The sequence below is a fragment of the Schistocerca nitens genome, chromosome 1 (assembly GCF_023898315.1).
Source record: "Schistocerca nitens isolate TAMUIC-IGC-003100 chromosome 1, iqSchNite1.1, whole genome shotgun sequence".
In the NCBI taxonomy this organism is placed as follows: Eukaryota; Metazoa; Arthropoda; class Insecta; order Orthoptera; family Acrididae; genus Schistocerca; species Schistocerca nitens.
The window spans coordinates 1,111,930,913-1,111,954,121 of NC_064614.1; the positions used below are offsets into that span (position 1 = coordinate 1,111,930,913).

The following is a 23,209-nucleotide window of genomic DNA, read 5'->3' on the forward strand; positions in this document are numbered from 1 at the left end:
AAAGATAATACACCATAGTAAAATTATGAAAAAAGAATAAATTACGTTACAGCGGCTAAATAAAATGTGCACAAATAGGTGAACCAAAGGGACAAGAGAATGCAGAATGATCTACGTAATTTTGAACAACATGCTAAAGCTTCAGGATATTTTAAAATAATATTTGCAAAACAATTTGCAGTTCTGTATACTACAGGCATCTTATATTTATGCATGCCATATGATACTGGGTGGTTGGGAAGGAAGTGAGACAGGGTTGTAGCCTCTCCCCGATGTTATTCAATCTGTGTCTTGAGGAAGCAGTAAAGAAAACTAAAGAAAAATTCGGAGTAGGTATTAAAATCAGTGGAGAAGAAATAAAAACTTTGAGGTTCACCAATGACATTGTAATTATGTCAAAGACAGCAAAGGACTTGGAAGAGCAGTGGAACGGAATGGACAGTGAAACTTCCTGGCAGATTAAAACTGTGCACCAGACCGAGACTCGAACTCGGGACCTTTGCCTTTGCCAGGAAGTTTCATATCAGCGCACACTCCACTGCAGAGTGAAAATCTAATTCTGGAAACATCCCCCGGGCTGTGGCTAAGCCATGTCCCCGCAATATCCTTTCTTTCAGGAGTGCTAGTTCTGCAGGGTTCGCAGGAGAGCTTCTGTGTAAAGTTTGGAAGGTAGGAGACGAGATACTGGCAGAAGTAAAGCTGTGAGTACCGGGCGTGAGTCGTGCTTCGGTAGCTCAGATGGTAGAGCACTTGCCCGCGAAAGGCAAAGGTCCCGAGTTCGAGTCTCAGTCGGGCACACAGTTTTAATCTGCCAGGAAGTTTCATATCAGCGCACACTCCGCAGCAGAGTGAAAATCTCATACTGGAATGGAGAGCGTCTTGAAAGGAGGATATAAGATGAACATCAACAAAAGCAAAATGAGGATAATGGAATGTAGTCGAATTCAGTCGGGTGATGCTGAGGGAATTAGATTAGGAAATGAGACACTTAAAGTAGTAAAGGAGTTTTGCTATTTGGGGAGCAAAATAACTGATGATGGTCGAAGTAGAGAGGATACAAAATGTAGACTGGCAATGGCAAGAAAAGTGTTTCTGAAAAAGAGAAATTTGTTAACATCGAGTATAGATTTAAGTGTCAGGAAGTCGTTTCTAAAAGTATTTGTATGGAGTGTAGCCATGTATGGAAGTAAAACATGGACGATAAATAGTTCGGACAAGAAGAGAATAGAAGCTTTCGAAATGTGGTGCTACAGAAGAATGCTGAAAATTAGACAGGTAGATCACATAACTAATGAGGAGGTATTGAATAGAATTGGGGAGAAGAGAAATTTGTGGCACAACTTGACTAGAAGAAGGGATTGGTTGGTAGGACATGTTCTGAGGCATCAAGGGATCACCAATTTAGTATTGGAGGGCAGTGTGGAGGGTAAAAATCGTAGAGGGAGACGAAGAGATGAATACACTAAGCAGATTCAGAAGGATGTAGGTTGCAGTAGGTACTGGGGGATGAAGAAGCTTGCACAGGATAGAGTAGCATGGAGAGCTGCATCAAACCAGTCTCAGGACTGAAGACCACAACAACAACAATGATACTCCTGATTTCTGTTCCTTGCTACAAGCATCACCAGTATGTGAAGATGAAAGTAAATTTCCATGTATATAGAAGATAGCTTCATGAGATGTGTTCTGCTGACATGATACAACAATCTAATTACACAAATTCACAGAATGGACATTTAGTCAGTTTTGTGATCAAAATACAGCAACATCAAATGAATATACTCTGACCAATATATTCAATTTAAAAGTGATATCAGAACATAAGATATACAATTTCCTCAAACTGAATAAGGTAGTTTATGGGTAAGCCATCCACCTATTAAAAGATATACCTAACTTCATTTAAATGCAAATACTTCAAGGAAAATAATTTTTTGTCACCAGTCAAAGTTAACCCATGGTTGGGGTAGCTTTGTCAGCATCCACACTGTTAATGAAAAGTACTTACCTGGTCAAAATATCCCCAGCTGGAGAGCAAATTAATCAAGACTATGATATATAAACATGAATTTTTATTTCAAAAAATAATTTAACCAACCACAATAAAGCCACAGCACAGTTATTCTTAGCCATGTACCATTTATGGTAAAAATATAACACATAGGTATTGAACTAACATTGAACTTAATGCAACCTGAACTAGCAATAACCTCCCTATCATTTAATTTAGAGAAAAGCCTTCAAGTTTTTTTTTTTTCTTTCTTCTCTGTGAAATGTAAATCACACTCCAAAATATCCGGTTTACTAAGAAAAAAAGTTATATGCTCAATTCTGGCCACACAATCTTATTTTGCTGTTTCCTTAGAAACCTAACAAGAAATTGTGAGCCACTTGTCTCTTGAATTTCAACCACAAAGTACTTGTGTCTACTGTGTGTTGTTGACACATTAACGATAACCATCATTGGATTTTACACTTCGTTGAGTCTCTCTTGAATTCCCCAGAACTTTAGCAGTGTCTTTAGCTGTTCATTCTACATTACCATCAGCTGTGAGAAAAGAATAAAGTAAAATAACCTAACTGGTTCAAAAGAGCAATAGTAAAGACCAAGAAAAAGAACAAAATATGTGAATGAGATATTACACAATCATACACTATTTTACCTGTAGTTAATGAATGAAAATCTGGAATACTGTTCTCACTGGAATGGTAATCTGGATTCTCTGCAAGACCCTCCACACACAAACTCTTTCCTGCTGTGACATTTACTTTGCGAGGCAGGGTGTTTCACTCCATCTCTCATGGCTTTAAAAATGGACACTGTTGGCCTACTTTCATCCGTGTCAGAGTTGCTTTGTCCAGGTTGATGGCACAGTGCTTGATCTTTCTTAAAAGTCCAGACATCACATTTTCCTTGAATAAGATTCTGACTTACAGTTTCATTTTATTGTATACTTTTGATTTTATCATACAGGGTTGATGATAATGTTTGGCAACCATCTTTTGGCAAAATTTGCGAGCTGTTCATGAAGCCACTTTTCCAGTCATTCAAAATCTGTCTCTAATATTTCTTTATGGTGCCATAAAATGCTACATCCAAAGGTTGGCACGCACGCAATGTATATAGGAGTAAAGTCATATGAGAGATTATCTCCAATAAACACAACTTTGCCCTCAATGCTACAACATGTGGAAGAAATGATTTCATTAATCAATTAGTAAAAATGTTGTGATCAAACCAGCCAAAATAACTCTGATTGTACTCGGTTATGCTAGACTCCCTTACATCCAGGTTTGGCACGAATGTTGAGACTTATAAACTACAAGTGAAAGAAGAACCTCTCCTGCTGCAGAGCCACAAAACATTAAAAAAAGAAATACTAATTTTACTGTTCTTTTGCCTGTATTGCGTATTTCACCTCTCACTTGAAACCTCACTTCCTCACACTCAGATCATACAGAAGTTGGTTGCCTCAAAGTTAATAATTCTCTCTGTGGGAACAACAATGTCTTCATTTTCATCTTGAAGAGGCTGTTCTAGATTAATGAAATATTCCTAGATTACCTCTAGCATAATTCCTGCTTTTCATGCCTGATATTCTGACATTTTATGAAATGTGAGAGGCTCTTCATGTCTGCTTAGAAATGTGTGCGCTCAATCAATTTCTAGCAAATTATTCTTACCAAACCGTTTAACTAAGCCACTGCAAGATATCTTTAATCAAAGCTATCAAAAGGGAAATGCCATTCACCAATGACAGCATGCCATACCAAAGCTATCTCCCCTTAGTTGAAAATATAGTGAGCTTGCCGAAATGTTTTTCATGTCTGTTGAGAAGCCTATTAATTAATGCTCCTTTGACTTTATTATGTGTTTTAGCAGTTGCAGTTATTGATATGGTACCTGTTTTACCTTCTTTTACTGCTAATTGAATGTTTTCTGGAGAGGCACTGTTATATCTTCTTGCTGAAGACAATATTTTTGTACGCTCTTAATGCCTACACCATGAGAGCACAAAAATATTGCATAACACAAGAAATGCCACTGAAATGGTTCTTTTTGTGTGACAGTGATACACTGACTACTGGTCAAGGTATCATCCACAAAACCTAACAAACATGCAGTGCTCATTAAAATGTAATTTTAACATTTTATGCATCAATTTTTAAACAAAATACTACATAACTATTATCATTAGTTATATTAGTACCCACTATAACAGTCAGGGAAATCACATCTTATGATATTGATACAGTTAGATTTAGCTAGACAACGAAAGTAAAGAGAATGTAACATCCAATAAATCTGCCAGCTAAGACTGGACATGAATGATTTTGGTGGATGTATTTTGTGCTGCCATCAAGTGAATACATGTAGAAAGACAGCAACAAGACTGTGCTTGACTACGTTCAGAAATTTCAAGTGAGCCACTGAAACTTTTTCATAATTTTTGGTCAAAGTAAAACACGGAGTCAAAGCACCCCGTCTGACAGTAGGCCTGCTTAATGAGATGCAAAATATACTGTTTACACTGAATAAATCAAATGCTTTCTCAGCATTGTAGTTTTGTTCAGTAGCAAAAGTATACAATTTTCATTGACTTTTATAAAAAAAATGAAATCAATATGCAATGTGGAATTACTGTAGAATAATGACTTCATAAAACACTAAGGAATAGTTTGATTTTTAACAAAATTATTGTAGAGACCATGTTTCATGTCAATAATCATCTCCAAGGTTTTTAAATTAATGTTCTCATACAGAGCCACCACAACCAACAGAGGACTGCCCAAGGCAGTACGGCTACTTCCTTCGCGGTGATACTTCAAATTGTGGCAAGTTTGTTAACTGTGCCGCTGGTGTTGGATATGAATTTGACTGCCCGGAAGGCCTAGCATTTAATGCAGATAGCCTTCTTTGTGATTGGCCCGACCAAGTGCCAACCTGTGATGCAGAAGGTCAGTATTGCACATAAAACGTCTGCTGAATGAAATATTTAGTAATAAATTCAAAATATGACAGAATGTTGCTCACTGCGATAGAATTTCACTTTGTTTGAGTTATGAGTAAAAATTTTCCCAAGACAGATTTTAGATTATGTGACTGCATTTAAGCAACTGTATGATGTAAAACAAAGTTTATATGGAATTTGTGTTTATGAAAGCTGTTAATGAAATATAGTGTTTGTTTTGAGCTGCAAACTGGACATTTAAATCATAGATCTCCATATAACTGGCTGGATTAGACACTTCAAGAATCAGAGAGAAAAAGCCAAATTTAGTAATACACACTGGAGTACTAATAAACATTCTACATTATGAATATTTTATTTGTAGTGTGGTTGAGTAATGTGATATTTGTACTTTAAAAATATGTTTTCCCAAATGAAGGAGCTGAGATAAAGAATCTATCAGTAACAAGTATTTCAGAGCACTGCTCTAACTCTGAATTAACTCAACATACACGATAATGTATTTCATTTTCTGTTTCTACTAGTGCCAAAAAAGTAAGAGACAGGGTATGATAACAATTTATTGCAATGAAAATAAAGATTTTACTGTTAATCTGACTTAATTTGAATGAAAAAACTGTGATACTTCAGCTATAAAAATTATCAAGTTCAATTTACGTACTGCTACAGTTGGCTATAATCATCTTAAATAAACTAGGATCACTGCCACAAATAAATGTATAAATAGAATATGATTTGATAATTTGTGGAGACTTTAACATTGAGTTTCTAACAAAGAGTATAAACAAAGACGGCGTTTTCGATCTTGCTACATCCTGCAATTTAAATGCACTACCAAATATAACAAATGTTTGCAAAACAACATTAGATCAGTTTCTAGTCAAGACGAGTTTAAACAGTATTTCAGAAAAAAATTTCATTGCAGGCTTAAATGATCATCTAGCTCAAACAATGCTATAAGTAAACTGCTGTACTGGGAACAACATTTCTCTAAGAACCACACATAGATGACACAGTAAGGAAACAAACTACTTCACAGATTACTAAACAACTAAAAATTGTCACACATTTATAATATTAATGACCTAAATGAAAATGTTACACCTTCATAACTGTATTGAACCATAAGTTTCACATGCTGCATTTCTAAAGAAAATTGTAACCATAAGGAGCAATTCTAGAACAAACAGCTGGATAATAAGGAGAATATGGGTTTCATGCCTAGAGAAGAGACTATTCTATAAAATGTGTGACTTGCATAGTTTCCTCACCTGAATTACACCAATGTTATTACAAATATAAAGTAACACGAGGAGAAAAAAGAATGCGTAACAGTAAATCTTCTCCTCCTCTCTCTATACAGGATAGTCAGAAACACTCTGAAAAGTTTGTAAGGGTGTTCCAGGGTAGGTTGTGCTGAGAAATAATAGTTAAGAAAAAAATTTGTGCCATTTCAGAGTCAATTAGCATTGAAGTTAGCTACTCAAGTTGTGGTGCACGCGAATTCAAGCGTCTGCCAGATACAATTAGTGTCCATTGTTCTCATGGCATAGATGATAGCCCATAAGGCTGCTCAGCATTTGGCAGCGGTGTGATTCTTACTACTGTCCTATGTCCAATATTTGTATCGATCTCTTGTTCAGTTTTAGGAACTTGAATGGGGTCTCTAGCTGGCTGCTTGAATTTGCACACACAGCAGGCTGATTGGCTAACTTCAAAGCTAATTATCTCTGAAATCATGCAAACATCGATTTTTCTTCTTGACAGTTATTTCTCAGCACAACCTACTCTGCAACAACCTCCCAAGCTTTTCAGACTGTTTCTGACCACCCTGTATGCAAACTGAAGTTGCCTGCTCTCTTCTGTCTGTATTTTTGGGCTATCTCAGGACTTACTGTTGGGCTTTTGATCTGGTTTCCACTGATAGATAGACTAATTCACAAGGAGGGTTCATGCTTGTAATTTGTAAATGTTTCACATAAATTTGCAGAACTATAATAAATTAGACTCCTACCATTGTGAAAATGATGCCTCTGGCTTCTAGGGGGGAATGACAACACTTGGAACCACAGTTCTGTGCAGTATGATGCAGCCATGGCCAAACTGATTACACAAGAACACACTGCTTCCTTTGATGTACCGACAACAGATAGCATGTGTTTGGCTTGGTGTTGTCTGTGTCAATGAGACTTAACATATTCACATATTAAGTCTATGGACACCAAAATTATAATGAAGACTGGCTAACAAACTTCACTTTTATGTGCTCATAAATATTAATAAATTCAACAAGGAAACAAACTTGGGCACAGTGTTCTTGACACCTTAAATATGTAGGATGGAATGGGATTCAGAAATTCCTTGCAGATGACTACTGATCATTATGAAAGACTTCTACATGTGATTGTGGACACATTTTGAAAAAAAGACCACTATTTTAGGAAAAATAAGACAGGCAGTGAAATGTCAAAGGAAAACCTTTTGAGAACAACTGCATGGAAAAAAACCATGTTTATCCAAAATCTGTGGTTTTTACTTTTTTTTATTGACAAAGTAACACATTTTCTGAGGAACTATATCAGCAAGGGATGCAACTTTCATTTGTTTACATAAGACAGTTTCTTTCCAGCAGTTCAGCAGCATGTGACTAAACTTTCAGCTTTCTGTTTTTCCTCATTCAGACCAAGGTGTGAACATGACTCTTTGTCAGGGTGAAAAAGTCTGCCAGTAAGATAAAATTGCAGCAATGAATCAGTGCATACTAAGGTTAGCACAAGGAGTGCTGTCATGAGTTAAACAACTAGATCAAGTGTGCCTCTGACAACAGGAGTACTAAGGCCATCTCTGATACATGATACGCCTTTTTTTTTTTTTTTGAAAAAAAAAAAAAAACGCACACACACACACACACACACACACACACACACACACACACACACACACAAATTAACACAGAATATTTACATTGGTTGTAAACATATTAGTCTTATCATTTGCAAACTGGCTGAACTCTGATTAACTGAAGTCCCTCATGTTTTATGTCTGTGTGTGAAAGCAAATCTCAGGAACTACCTTGAGAATTTTATACAGTTTTCACAATTAAATACCTCCATTCAGGAGGAAGGTTTTGCTATAAGACTTAGTACCGCTATACCAGACAAGTTGTCCAGCTGCAGCTACTTAGTTCTACCTGTGCGTAGCTGGGACAGATGTATTGAAAACTTCAGTTTCAATTTATAAAAAAGGTGGGAGGGAATGTAAATTACACTACTGGCCACTAAAATTGCTACACCAAGAAGAAATGCAGATAATAACGAGTATTCATTGGACAAATATATTATACTAGAACTGACATGTGATTACATTTTCACGCAATTTGGGTGCATAGATCCTGAGAAATCAGTACCCAGAACAATCACCTCTGGCCGTAATAACGGCCTTGATACGCCTGCGAATTGAGTCAAACAGAGCTTGCATGGCGTGTACAGGTACAGCTGCCCATTCAGCTTCAACATGATACCACAGTTCATCAAGAGTAGTGACTGGCGTATTGTGACGAGCCAGTTGCTCGGCCACCATTGACCAGACGTTTTCAATTGGTGAGAGATCTGGACGTGCATTATCCTGCTGAAATGTAGGGTTTCGCAGGGATCGAATGAAGGGTAGAGCCACGGGTCGTAACACGTCTGAAATGTAACGTCCACTGTTCAAAGTGCCGTCAATGTGAACAAGAGGTGACAGAGACGTGTAACCAATGGCACCCCATACCATCACGCAGGGTGATACGCCAGTATGGCGATGACAAATACACACTTCCAATGTGCGTTCACCGCGATGTCACCAAACACGGATGTGCCCATCATAATGCTGTAAACAGAACCTGGATTCATCCGAAAAAATGACGTTTTGCTATTCGTGCACCCAGGTTCGTCGTTGAGTACACCATTGCAGGCGCTCCTGTCTGTGATGCAGCGTCAAGGGTAACCGCACCCATGGTCTCAAAGCTGATGGTTCATGCTGCTGCAAATGTCATCAAACTGTTCGTGCAGATGGTTGTTGTCTTGCAAACGTCCCTATCTGTTGACTCAGGGATTGAGACGTGGCTGCATGATCCGTTACAGCCATTGGGATAAGATGCCTGTCATCTCAACTGCTAGTGATACGAGGAGTTGGGATCCAGCACGGCGTTCCATATTCTGCTAACAGTAATTTGGATCTCTACCAACGCGAGCAGCAATGTCGCGATACGATAAACCGCAATCGCTATAGGCTACAATCCGACCTTTATCTAAGTCAGAAACGGGATGGTACGCATTTCTCCTCCTTACACGAAACATCACAACAACGTTTCACCAGGCAACGCTGGTCAACTGCTGTTTGTGTATGAGAAATCGGTTGGAAACTTTCCTCATGTCAGCACGTTGTAGGTGTCGCCACCGGCGCCAACCTTGTGTGAATGCTCTGAAAAGCTAATCATTTGCATATCACAGTATCTTCTTCCTGTCAGGTAAAATATAAGAGATTAGTAATATAATGCATTTCCCAGATGCAGTAGTTTGTAGCACCACAGGTGCTAAAGATCCAAATTTCAAGTGCCCATAAAATTTCCCTAGTGTTTTGTCAACAGGCAGCCAAAAAATTAATGAATTAAAGGATGAACTATAATAATCTCTTACATCAAATGTAAAATGATGATAACGTTGGCGAGACAGAATGAAATAAAAATTATGAAACAGTCCACTATTCAAGATCAGAAAGATAGATATACGACAGAAATTATCAGAGATTCTACAGATGTGGAGATAACAGAAACCTGGTTAAACCCGAATAATGTCAGGCTGAAGGTACAGCTAACTGAAGTAGTGGCAGGAGGAGGATATACGAAGCTGATTGTATGCATCTGTTAAAGATAAAATAATGAATGATTGGGCATAAGAGAGATCAAGAAATATTAAATACCAGTGACCCACTCCAGCTTTGCCCGATTAGCACTATTGTATGTTAACTGGGGACCTAGAAACGACGGAGAGGCTCCGTCCCTGCCGCAGCCACAGTGGTCCACAACCCCACGATGACTACCACAGTCCACTTCATCCCTCCGCCACCCCACACTGAACACAGGATTATTGTGCAGTTCGGCACCCAGTGGACCCCCCAGGGAACGTCTCACACCAGACGAGTGTAACCTCTATATTTGCGTGGTAGAGTAATGGTGGTTTACGCGTACGTGAAGAACTTGTTTGCGCAGCGATCGCCCACATAGTGTAACTGAGGCGGAATAAGGGGAACCAGCCCACATTCGCCGAGACAGATATAAGTTTTTATACTTTTTGTGTGTGTGTCGACGACTCAACCCTTCTGCTATATGTAAGTCGTATCCTCTCCTCAAAAATTATTTACACTCTGCCAGTAATTTCCGTACAGTATCTACAATGAAGAAAATGCCGTGCGAGAAGTGTATGCATCAAACAGCAGCAGCAAACTACACTCAAGTTCAGAAAAAAACAGAACACCCTGAATGACTAGACAGGACATTTGTATTCAAAGGACATGTACATTAGTATTATCTGCAGAAATGATTAGCATTTGAAGCACTGGTCCAAGGTCAACATCGATATTGCAGCACAACACGACCTGATGGTAAAATGCCCTTCGGCTCTCGTTGTCACTATAAACCGAAGGTAATGGATCAATGTGACTCGAGCAAACATGCAGGATGCCTTGTAGATGTACACATGAAACGTACAGTCAAATAATGGAGTTTGAAAGAGGGTATGTTATTGGCATGAGAGAATGCGATGCATACATTACTGAACAGAGTATCAGCAAAAAGACAGATACAGCTCTTAACTCCAGAATGTCAAATACTGGTCATGCAACTAGTTCAAGTAAATCTGCACCAATGAAGACAACACATGAGCATATGATAGTAGACTTTATAATTGAGAGTCTGGACCACAAGGGCCCAAAGCACAGAGACACATTTTTGGGAAAGATAGACACACACACACACACACACACACACACACACACACACACACACATTATGACCTATTCCAACACGTCTTGATCCTCATTATCATTATTTTCATTAAGCACAGTCTGATAAAACTGCCTTACCTCCAGTTACAAGGTACTACTACTAAGTATGTAATGTAAACACTAAATTATGTTGGCAACCTAGATAACAACTGAGCCGTGTAGAGCAACAACAATATGCTTTGCGCCTAAATGGAAATGAATATCCAAGAAAGTGATGAGATACATTTTTATGAATGTCATACATAGTATGTGGGCTGACAAATATAAAGCTGGTTCACCATCAGCTCAACAGATGTCAGAGCATGCATATATGCTAAAATCTAAAATTTATGATGGTGTGCTTCAGGTCCTTATGTTCTCAGTGTCTCAGCTTCAAAAATATTACACAGAAACAGTGTCTAATAAGCTGTTTTCAACAAAACATAGCATAGTTATAGTGGTGCATATTCCAGGAACCCAAAAACTGTATTCTTTCACAAAATTTAACATTTCCATCGACAGTGAGACCTTTACATACAGTACTCTAGCTAATATGAAGACGGAAACTTAAGAAGATATAGGACAAGAATCTGAACTCTTTTTTCCATCTCAGTTCTGAATCTGATGTCAAGCAGAGAGAATTCATGCAACATAAGAGTTTTTAATGTACACAGTTGGACTTGCAAATTCAGGTAACACCCACAACCAGTAATCACACAAATTGAGGTATGGGGATGTGTGATGCCAAGCACAATGGAAGTGACAGCTCGGCAAGCAATCGTCATCAAACAATGTGTGCAAGATACCTCACACATGTAGCCATATGGGGTGGAGTGCTGACCTGCATGAAAGTCATACCTATACCTGCCAGCAGGTGTTTATCAGTCAGGCTACAGATGATGTGCTTCTGTAATGTTTTGGCATACCTTGCAGCATCAGTAGCATCACTGACATGTTGCTGTCCAGTGCCATCTGTTGGCTGGTTTTTACACTCTATTTTTGATTTCAGTAAAATTTCATGTCATTTTAGGCATGTGTGTCAAGGGTTACCTCTCTACCTACATTATTCCTTGAATTAGTGCATTTTCAAATGTTAAGACTTTTGGGTCACCCTGTACATCTCTGACTGAAATAATTTTGTTGCTGCTTACGTAATTTATATGTTGTTGTATTGATGACATGCACAGAAGCACAAATCTACAGTTTTTATTGATCCTCACAGCCTTCCTGGGTTTTCGGTGTCCTGAACCAAATGGGAGATACGATGACTTCCAGTTCTTTAGAAGTCCAGCAGATTGCCAGAAGTATTTCATATGTGTCAATGGTCGACCTCGTCTGTACAGCTGTGGTGACGGAGATGCATTTAATGAAGAGTTTGGAGGCTGTGATGGTATAGAGAATGTCACAGCATGGTATGTTTCTGTTTTTATTCAAATCTTACATTTAAATGTAATCAACATTCTTCTTTTGATGCTAGTTCTTCACAGTAGGTACACTCTTTTTTTACAATGATTTTCAAAGAATTTTTCCATCACTGTATCTGGGTCATGTATTTAAGTTTGTTTGTTTGTTCATTCATTCATTCATTCAGAGATTTATAAGTATATAATTTGATTATTATTATTATTATTATTATTATTATTATTGACAGTCAACTCGTTAAGACTGTCCAATACTTATCTGTAAGCTTTTTAACTGATCATTCAAGGATCCTGTCCAAGTCTTCCATATTACATCTACGTAAGGCCAAATTAATGAAATATGTCCAGAATTCCTTTCCTCTTTGCAGACACTTCACGTAACAGTAGTTTAATAGCTTCAAGGATTTAAGGATTCAAATATTGTGCCATTGCTGAAGTGAACAACAAATATTCAGTCAAATATTTCAGCCATCTCCTACAGTCAAAAATATAGATGATATGTTTTATAGATGCACAACAAATCACAATAAACACACAGCTTCCTGGTATCGACATTCATTTATCTATGCTCTATGTTAAACAGATTCACATATAAAGAATCCCATAAATTACATATGTGCAAAGGATTATATTAGTGGAGAAAACTGGCCACTTTAAATTGGTTCTACAGGATGTACCCAAACTCCCATCAACAAAATCTTTTCTTTGGGAAAATTTGCTGAGTATTCTGCTATAAGGAATCTGTGGACTCCATTGGTTGTTACTGAGTAATTTCATCTCATTTGATTTCTTACCTTATCTCTGTATCTGTATTGCACTGAAAATATCCACACAACTATGCAAATGTTGATGGTATGCTCTGTGTCTTGTTAGGAAACAAACTTGTTCCTTTCACTCATGGTAATTGCTGTTAACAAGAGTAATGGGCGCATTACAGCTCACTTTAAAGCTTGCTTCCAGTACTGCTCAATTCTGTTTATGGTTGCTTTTTCTGGCAGTGTTAGGTGTATATTAACTGCGATACACAGCAGTATCTATATCACAATTTTGCACCTATACATAGGTGCCTATGAGAAAAAAGATGCTTTTATGTTGTAATGGATTGCTTTTTCATCGTGATTTATATTACTCAGTAATGACCACTGGAGGCCATGGATTCCTTATACCAAAATACTTGGAAAACATACCTACACAACTTCTGAAGTTGTGCCAATGAAGTTCAGGTTCACTCTGTGTGTACTATGCTGACTACCATGTATAATTAATGATAATTTGTTCTTGTAATAGATATCAAAAACATATATTCTGTGTCTACACATAATACAGGAAACTACTAAAACAGGCTACCACTACAGGGGAGGGGAGAGGGGGGGGGGGGGGGGGGAAGCCAGCTACTTTCCAATTTTTACCATTCATGAGCTGATGTTTACATTCAAATATACAAGGGGGGACCCAAAAGAAACCGGGTTGTTGTCATAAAAAATTTATTGATGAACCTTTTTACAAAATTACTTCTGTCACCTTCAAAATAATCTCCATTACATGCGATGCACTTGTCAAGTCTCTTTTCCCACTGTTGGAAGCATGTTTGGAACTCTTCAAGTTTGATATTGTCCAAGTGCCCTTTGCGAAGCTGTTTTTACCGCCTCCACATCGTCATAACGCTACCCTTTTAGTATTTCTTTCATTCGTGGAAATGGGAAAAAGTCACACGGGGCTAGGTCCGGTGAATACGGAGCGTGGGGAACGAGACCACCTCTGAGATACCAAATAGTGGGTCACTCATAAGGCTGTGTGTGTTGAAGCGTTATCGTGATGCAGAAACCAGTCACCTGATCGCCAAAGTTCCGGGCGTTTCCTCCTCACATCCTCTCACAGACGTCTTAAAACATCCAAGTAAAAGTGCTGGTTAACAGTCTGGCCAGGGGGGGACGAATTCCCGATGTACAATTCCACAAACATCCAAAAAGACAATGATCATCGTCTTCACATCTGACCTCACTTGCCTTGCTTTTTTTGGTCTGGGAAAGTTGGGAGTCCTCCACTGGCTTGACGCTTGCTTGGTTTCTGGGTCATACCCGTAACACCAACTCTCATCCCCTGTAATGACTTTGTTCAAGAAGTTTGGATCACGTGCAATCTCTGTTTTCAAGTCCTGACACACATTCATGCGGATGGTTTTTTGCTCCTGTGTGAGAAGGCGCGGAACAAATTTAGCAGCAGCAAATCTTCACTCAAAATCCGCTGGCACGAGCTCCAACTGATTCTGCTAAAATTTGGTCGATCGTTTGGCGACGATCCTCGTTGATCTTTTGACAGACCTTTTCAATGTTCTCCTCATTTCGCGATGAAGGGCGTCCAGAACGAGCTTGGTCTTCAACACACATCTCACCACGTTTAAAGCGCCCAAACCACTCGAAAACCTGTGTGCGGCTCATAGCATCCTCCTGGAAAGCTTCCTGAAGCATTTGGTGTCTCTCTGTTGCAATTTTTTTAAGCAGCAAACAAAATTTCACACACACTCTTTGTTCTTTTAAAGTTGCCATAACGACTTCGCAGAGGTAACCCGCCAACAGTCAGAGAAGCACAGTACCACACTTGCACATTCAGCTCCACACTGACGCCGTCTGCACAGCTGTTTCATGAAGGTCTCTACTAACACCATCTAGTGTGAGAACCCTGCACTATGTCTACGAGTGGCAGTGCCCTCGGAGTCCGGTTTCTTTTGGGTCCCGCCTCTTAACAACAATATGGAAAGGACAGATTGCTACTCACCCCATGGAGAAGATGTCAGGTTGCAGACAGGCACAATGAAAGTGAATGCTAGAAATATTCAAAATATAAAAACCAAATCCTTAATCAGATGAAGAAGAAAAAAAATATGGACAGATAAAGAAACCACTCACCAAGTGGCGGCAGGAGAAAATACATAACAGAAACGGAAATGTGCAATTTTTGAGGCAGTGGTTCCTTCTTCCGGCAGGAGGATTGAAGGAAAAAGAAGAGGGATAAAGGAAAACAACTGGTGTGAACCATGAGACAGGGGACTTCCTGGACTGGATGAGAAAGAAATATTGCTTGTTGATACCCACAATGGACAAGATTTGAAAACCTGAGAACTTAAAGGTGGAACATAGAGTAACAAAAAGACAGGTATTACTGATAAAACAGCATTCAGGTTTTGATAAGAACAGAAAGCTAAGTGCATTATACATGATAGACAGGTGAGGTAACAGTTGCCATGTACCAGCTCAACAGTGTTTAAATAACAATGTCACGTACCAGCTGGTACGTGTCACTGTAATGTAAACACTATTCGGGCTTCCGTTACTAGACCACGTATTGTTGCACCTAGGAGTCAGGACGTTTCGTTCGCCTTATCATGAGTCAGCGCATAATTAGGGCTGATAGTATATGCACAACTGATCTGAAAGCATTGACAATAGCACACTTTTCCCTTACTCACCACTGTACTTGTTTATTGTAGCATCATTGAGTGTTTCTGATAATGGCCAAGTGCAATAACATTGTGGTTGAGTAGTACATTGGTATGGCTACCACCAAGTTATCCATGGGTGAATGGTCATAGGGCAGAGGGTGTACATCGGCAACACACACTAATCTGTTAGAGAGCATGGTCTACAACACGACAGTCTTTATCTCGGTGTCTGTTTCACCACACATGACATCTGGTGTCTCCTTCCCAATACCAGCTTCTCAAACTTCAGAGGTGGAAACTGGCTTCATGTGCTTGGTTCTCACCACACACCTAAATTTACATTAATTTCTGTGGCTTGAGAATTTCTTCTCAGTAATTATTCCTTTTCTTCACTCCGTTTTAATTTTTATTTTCTGACCTGTGTATTGCTCCCCTCAACTGTCTTTCACGGACAATGCATTTAGTTTTCTGCTCTCGTTAACTCTTGCATGTACCCGAACCGTTCCAGTCTTTTTCCTTCATCGTTCTTCCTTTCCCTTCATCCCTTCTGCAAGGAGGACGAGCCACTGTCTCTAAAAGCTCACACGTTTCCATATCTTTCATGTGTTTTCTCTTGTCTCCTGCAGCCACATGGTGAGATGATTTTTTTTAACTGCCCATATTATATTTTTTGAAGGACTTAGCCTGATAACTGAATACTTCAAATGTTCCCTGATAACTGAATACTTCAAAAGTTCTTTTTCATTGTGTTTGTCTGTTACCCAACACCACATTTATGTACTGAGCAGTAATCTATACTTTCCATATTGCTATTCCATCGTTGATTTCCCATTGTTCAATTTATGACTTAATTGTACAAGAAAGGTAATTTCTTTCAGTAAATTTTTAATTCCAGAATGTTTAGATGGGCCAGCCAGTACTTAACTTTCAGGAAGGACAGATCCCAGAACAGGCAATACAAACACCTGAATGTAGCTAAAAAGGGAGGTTATTGTTTCACATTTCCACTAGCTATGTTTGGAGTTGCACCTACTGAACTCCTAAGCCCTGGCCAGCCCATTTCTCTCTTTACGAAGTTTACTTTGTACAATGAGAAGCAAAAAAATTGCCCAGCCTGTATAATATAGTGTCCAAGAACAGAGAATTGCACATGCCCAAGTTCAGAAGTGCCAGTATTCACAACTCTAGAGGTGTTTACATCATCAAATAGAAACAATATAATAGTTATGATGCAGTATGTGTTGAGATTCACTGCAATTTAACTCGTATATCACTTCTTTTGAAAATCTTATTTGAGGCACATAGAAATTACTGAAATGTAAGAACTATATGTCAGTAGATTACTACGACGACGAGCACTTCACATCTGTTTCGATGGCTGAGTGGGTAGGCTCACATTTTACAAACAACGGATGAGCATTTGAATCAAACTGGAGTTAATTGTCTTTTTTTTTAAATTAAGATCTATGCAGGTAGTATTTTAAACTGTGCAGCTATAGGATTTTCTAGGTTCCATTTCTTTCAAACGATGCCATTTTATAATAGTCTAATCTTTAAACAAACAGGCAAATGGTCATATTAAAATATTGAAAATGGATGTATTTATTTGTAACTGCTTCGACTGCCGCCTAGTGTGTCTATAGTTTTCAGCTAAGGGAAACATACCAGCCAACTGGTATATGTCATAGGTCTGCTTCAAAAGGACTGATGTGAATGTTCTTGAGTGAACAATTGCTCTCTTTGCAAACAGTGCTGGGCAGGACGTCGTTATGGTGTTTACGTATCCACAGCAAGGAAAACTATTACACAATTTAGAGATAAAGGTGAGGTTGTGAGACATCCAATACCCATACGGAGACATGATGGAAAATTCGTCAAGGTGGCCCAGAATGCTTCTTTGTCACTCATCCGAGAACTAAGAGGAGAGCTTCACATTACTCGGGCTTGTCGAGAGCTTCTCTCAGAAGATTAAAGGACCACAGAATCAGGTCCTGTCGCACTCTCATCAAATAACCATTGTTTGACGAACAAGCCCTATACAGACGAGCAATTGTGATTTCCTGGGAAGATGACAATTGAAGGAAAATCATTTTCTCCTATGAGCGCACAACTGAGTCCATGTGCAGAGGTCTTGCTCTTGTTTATCGCACAGATGGGCAATGATATGATGTGCACTTTGTGATGGGTGTAGGAACTTTAGAACATACCTGCAACGTTCAAATCAGCATGCTATGAACTTTCCTCGAAAATGTAATCATCCCTGAAGCTTGACTTTGGTACCTTGCATGATGTCTCACTTACCAACATGACAATTATCCATCACACACTACCATTAGAATTCAGAGCCGGCTCCAAAGGAGGGAGAATATTATTTGATGCCTCCAAAGTCATCTGACCTCAATTCCAAAGAGCTCGTATGGGCTCAGCTTAAGAAGACTCTGCAGGACAATTGCCAGACCCTCCTCTGGGAGCTGTGAATGTGAATGCCCTATGGCATTTGGTTCCTTCTTCATGTGTGAGAATTGCTAGGGATGAGGACTTTTCCCTTAGACTTGTCAATTCTATGAATCAAAGGATCCAAGCAGTTCTTGATGCCAATCGCATGTGTACAAAATACTGATGCTGTACATAGCCTACTCTTCATTTTATTTTATTTCATTTTTCTGTAAAAGGCTTAAATAGTTATTAGCCCTACAATATTAATTTCAAAATACAAATCTACTTGCTACTACAATATTTGTATTTTTATGGGAGGTCAGATAAATAATACATTCCTAGGAAGATTATTTTTAGATATCAAATTCACAAACCATACCTAGCTATTCACTGAAGAGAATGATAAAAAAGTAAAGAAAAAAAGAAAGTATAATTTAATAACAAGAAGTAAATAAAGCACGAGACGTTTGCGATGCAATTAAAAAAAAAGGGGCTGCGATGAGATTCAATCTGACACACACTGTGGCTACCAGTTCAATAAGCTGACACATTACCAAATAGTTACCAAGCTCCGCTTTTTAACATAACAGTCAAATAAGCATACTGTAGTTGAACACACATTAAAATGGAAATAACAGATACTGGGACGCACATCCGTCACTCGCCAATCAGCTGATACGTTTCTCTTAGCTGAAACTACAGACACCACCAGATGGTAGTTGAAGTAATTACAAATAAATACATCCATTTTCAATATTTTTACTGTGATCATTTATATGTTTGTTTAAAGATTAGCTACTATAAAATGAAATTTTTTGAAAGAATGCGGAACCTAGAAAAACCTACAACTGCGCAATTTGTAGTGATTAAAGTTTAAAATATTACCTCCTGCACAGGTCTAAAAAAAAAAAAAAAAAAAAAAAAAAAAAAAAAAAAAAAAAAAAAAAAGGCAATTGATTCCAGTTAGACTCTAACGCTCATCCTTTACGTTTGTAAAGTGCCCGCCTACCCACTCAGCCATTGAAAAAGACACAAAATGCTCATCATCGTAGTAATTCTACTGAAGTGGAGTTCTTATATTTAAATCATTTCTATGTGCTCAAATAAGATTTTCAAAAGAGATGATATGTGAGTTAATTTGCAATGAATCTCGACATATACTTATCCTATTACTTTGTTCCTATTTGATGATGTAAACACCAAGCTGAAGCTCCACAGACTGCTAGAGTTGTGAACACTGGCACTTCTGAACTTGCGCATGTGCAATGCTCTTTTCTTGGACTCTTAAATTATTCGGGCCGGGTGATCTTTCTGCCTCTCATTGTACAATTTATTTTTCTTTATTTCTTTCACAAAACATAATTTTCTCCAATATTTTTACATCGTATTTCTCTTGTTGGTCACTTTTAATGATGACTTTTGTGTCGACTGAATGATTCCCTTCCTCCTATGACAGTGTCATCAGTTGCCATTTCTTATTATTAATCTGAAACACATTTCTCAGCAGTCAAAATGCATATTAAAATACATATAGAATTTCAAGCAATTTTGTTTCCTGTGTTTTGAACATCAATGCTTACGAATATCTGCAGTTATAAGAGATTTATAGAAAACTTAGATTCTATAAAGCTATAAAATAAAATAACAGTACATTTTTCCACAGCAACAATCAGCAAAATCTTCGTCTCGCAACAACGACAGCAAAACCAATTGGACTGCCAACACAGTATCAATACAAGCAGGGCTAAATTTCTATGTGACAAATCTTCCATCAAGCATTCATCAACATAGCACAATGAGCCATTATAAACATCCTCTTGATTTGGGCATCAGTACAAAGATTACTGATTAAACATCAATATGTAAACATTGTGTATCAAGATCTCTACATATTGAATAAATTTAACAAAATATAAATGGTATTTCAATTTTTTATATATGATTAGTGCTGATTTTTATCTTGCAATTCATGAGCACGTATGTTCTGCAAAGCAACTGAACATAAATCTGTAGCCCAAACTAAAACTGGACATACTGAACATATGTCAAAATTAAACTGTTACATGTATGGTGATATCATAATTTATTGAATGATGAATATAAACATTATTTCTATGGTTGTATAGTATCACACAATATTAAGACTATGTACTATAAGAAATGTTATTTGATGTCCACAATAAAACATTCGAAGTGATAATGGACACATCTTCACATAAACTAAGTACATCACTACGTATGGCATTTTCTATAACAGTGTTTGATTTGCAAGCTCCTTTAACTGCTACATTTATTGTACTGCTGTCCTGCATTTGTATACACCTTAATGTGCAATAGAATGACAATTTTTTTTCTATGGTTTGGATACACAGCATGTTGAAGAGACATGTCTGGTATGTTTGTAAAATATAACATATTGTTTATTGGCCTCCAAATGAAAAATTCTGTCACGCTATGTCATTTCACATGTTAAATGACACTCAATATTTGTATAATAATGTCCAGTTTGTCGTAAGAAAAACATCCACAAAACAGAAGGTTTCATTCTGCTTCAAGGTGCCTGCTTATGTGACAATTCAGAGGTTGGTTTAAAATATCACAAACTATTCTTAAAACTCTAATTACAATTATACTAGAGTCTTATGAGCAACATTGAGTAACCACTGCGAACACTGGTTTAGAGTGTCTATTACTGTGATAATCCGTAGACATGACATGCATTTTTCTCCAAAATCAAAAAGACAATGTTATGTGATTTTGGGCATGTAAAAACATGTTTACTAGTACCAGAAATAGACATTAATGGTAATATACTAAATGAAATGCTGTGTGTATAACAAGCTTAAAATGGAGACAACACAAAAATAGTCAATAAACATAGTTTAACTTGAAACTTCCTGGCAGATTAAAACTGTGTGCCCGACCGAGACTCGAACTTCGAGTCTCGGCCGGGCACACACTTTTAATCTTCCAGGAAGTTTCATATCAGCGCACAATCCGCTGCAGAGTGAAAATCTCATTCTGGATAGTTTAACTTGTTTTGCACTTAAAAGTATCTCTAACTGAGTTAACCTGAAGACAACGTAAAGTAGTTAACTCCAAATCTTGTGCATTTTCAAAGACCTTTGAATTCTCTCATTTACATTCCAGTACATTTACTCCTTAATGGTATTTGTTGCTGATGATAAAACTTCACTTCAGATGAATGATACTTTATGCAAACAACCAAATTTCATGGAAGCTTTGCCTCCTGGTGTACAGTTCGCAGTCCAGTTCTATATTCTGGGCAACGAAGGTCTTCAACAAACTCCAATCAGACATAAAAGCAAGAAATTCATACAAAATTCAAAATAAAATGAAAATTTCTCTCAGTAGCCATCCCTTCTACAAATTATCTAGAGTCAACAACTTACAATTCCTGTTACCTGATGAGAAGTACCAACACGTATTGAAAACAAGCCTCTGTTACAAATATACATAGTGTGTCCCAGTTCTACTAGGACTGTGGCTATGAAAAGAGTTGTGGATTATGTTCACAAAATCACTGTATTTATTCAAGATAATCTTCCCCTGAATCAATACACAGCTGAAATCATTTTAAAAGAGCTTTGAAACAGTCAATGTAGTCCTCTGTTGGAACTGCATTTAAAAACTGTGTTGTTACAGTGTAATAACAGCCTTTCATTGCCAACTTCAAATTAGGGAACAACCTGAAGTTGGCTTGACCAAGTCCGGCTAACATCGCAAGTGATCCACAATTGTGATCCGTTTCCTGGCCACGGCCTCGTCCATGATCTTAGCTTGTGATGTGGGATGTTGTCGTGGAGGAGCAACCATGAACGTGCTACTCGGTTTTTGGGTCAAATTTGACACATTCTTGCCTACAACCACAAAACTTGAGTTGACTCACTGCTCCACAGCCATTTTTAGACAAGTATCAGACACATACTGTGTTACATTAGTGGCCACAACACCTGCTGCAGTGATGCTAGCTTTTCGACCTTCTACGCAGCTGTTGAAGCTTCAAGGATCCTAATGCCACAGCTCACCTAAGATAGCACTGCAATTTAGAATTTCACGCAAGCAGTCCTAATACAGCAAGCATACACTGTGTAGATACTTTGATATCTTTTTCTCTGTGTTTCCCATTAATCCACTATCTATGCAGTCTACACTTCAGCAGAATTTAATCTGAAATTGCCTGCTCTCTCTCTGCCGCCCCTCCTCCCACCCTACAGCTAAAAATTCTCAAAATGTTTCTCTACTGGCACAAAAGTCATGTAAGAACTCAACTGCATGAATCTCATATTTATTCACAAGTGATACATGAAAGAACATCTATGGCAGAACTATATCAACGAAGTATGTCACATATACCATGTCAAGTTTTTTACTTTTTCTTTTTTAGAATCTCCTGTTATGTATGTGCCACTTTTACAAAATAAATAAATAAGATATGAGGATGTCTAATTATATCACCACCTGGGTGTACCTACAGTGCTGGTAACTGCCAGCTACACTCTCTCTGATAAGAATCTGCAGCTGGCAATTAGCAGCACTGGTATTAAAAAACAACTGCATATTTCTTATGATGAAATTTATATTCAGAAGTGGTATCTACTCATTGGAATTTTTTTCGGACAAAATGTATTTACCACAAATGAGAACTATATTGAGAAATATGTGCGTTTGACCCAGAAGACATAATATAACATTGCCAGACCAATAACTCTACTCTTACTATCTAACATCTTTTTCCGCTAACAAAAGAAGCAATGTGGGGCAAACACCTGACATATTGTCAACCTGTTGTAATAATGATTCCTCAATTCCCAAAACTATATTAGCAGTTTGGCCAGCGGTGGCCACAGCAGAACCACATGCCTGATGCCTTGTGGCCAGACATCCACCGCAGAGCC

At 38.0% G+C, this 23,209-nt stretch overlaps 1 protein-coding gene across 1 annotated transcript in view; it reads left to right on the forward strand.

The window, feature by feature from the left end:
- LOC126199096 (protein obstructor-E-like) overlaps positions 1–20,207 on the forward strand; it is an 89,805-nt gene extending 69,598 nt beyond the window's left edge. Inside the window, exons 3-5 of the mRNA XM_049935849.1 lie at positions 4,765–4,959; positions 12,217–12,406; positions 19,954–20,207. Coding sequence (XP_049791806.1) covers positions 4,765–4,959; positions 12,217–12,406; positions 19,954–20,038 — 470 coding nt within the window. The 3' untranslated portion in view covers positions 20,039–20,207. The remainder of the gene's footprint in view (positions 1–4,764; positions 4,960–12,216; positions 12,407–19,953) is intronic.
- The last annotated feature ends 3,002 nt before the right edge of the window (positions 20,208–23,209 follow it).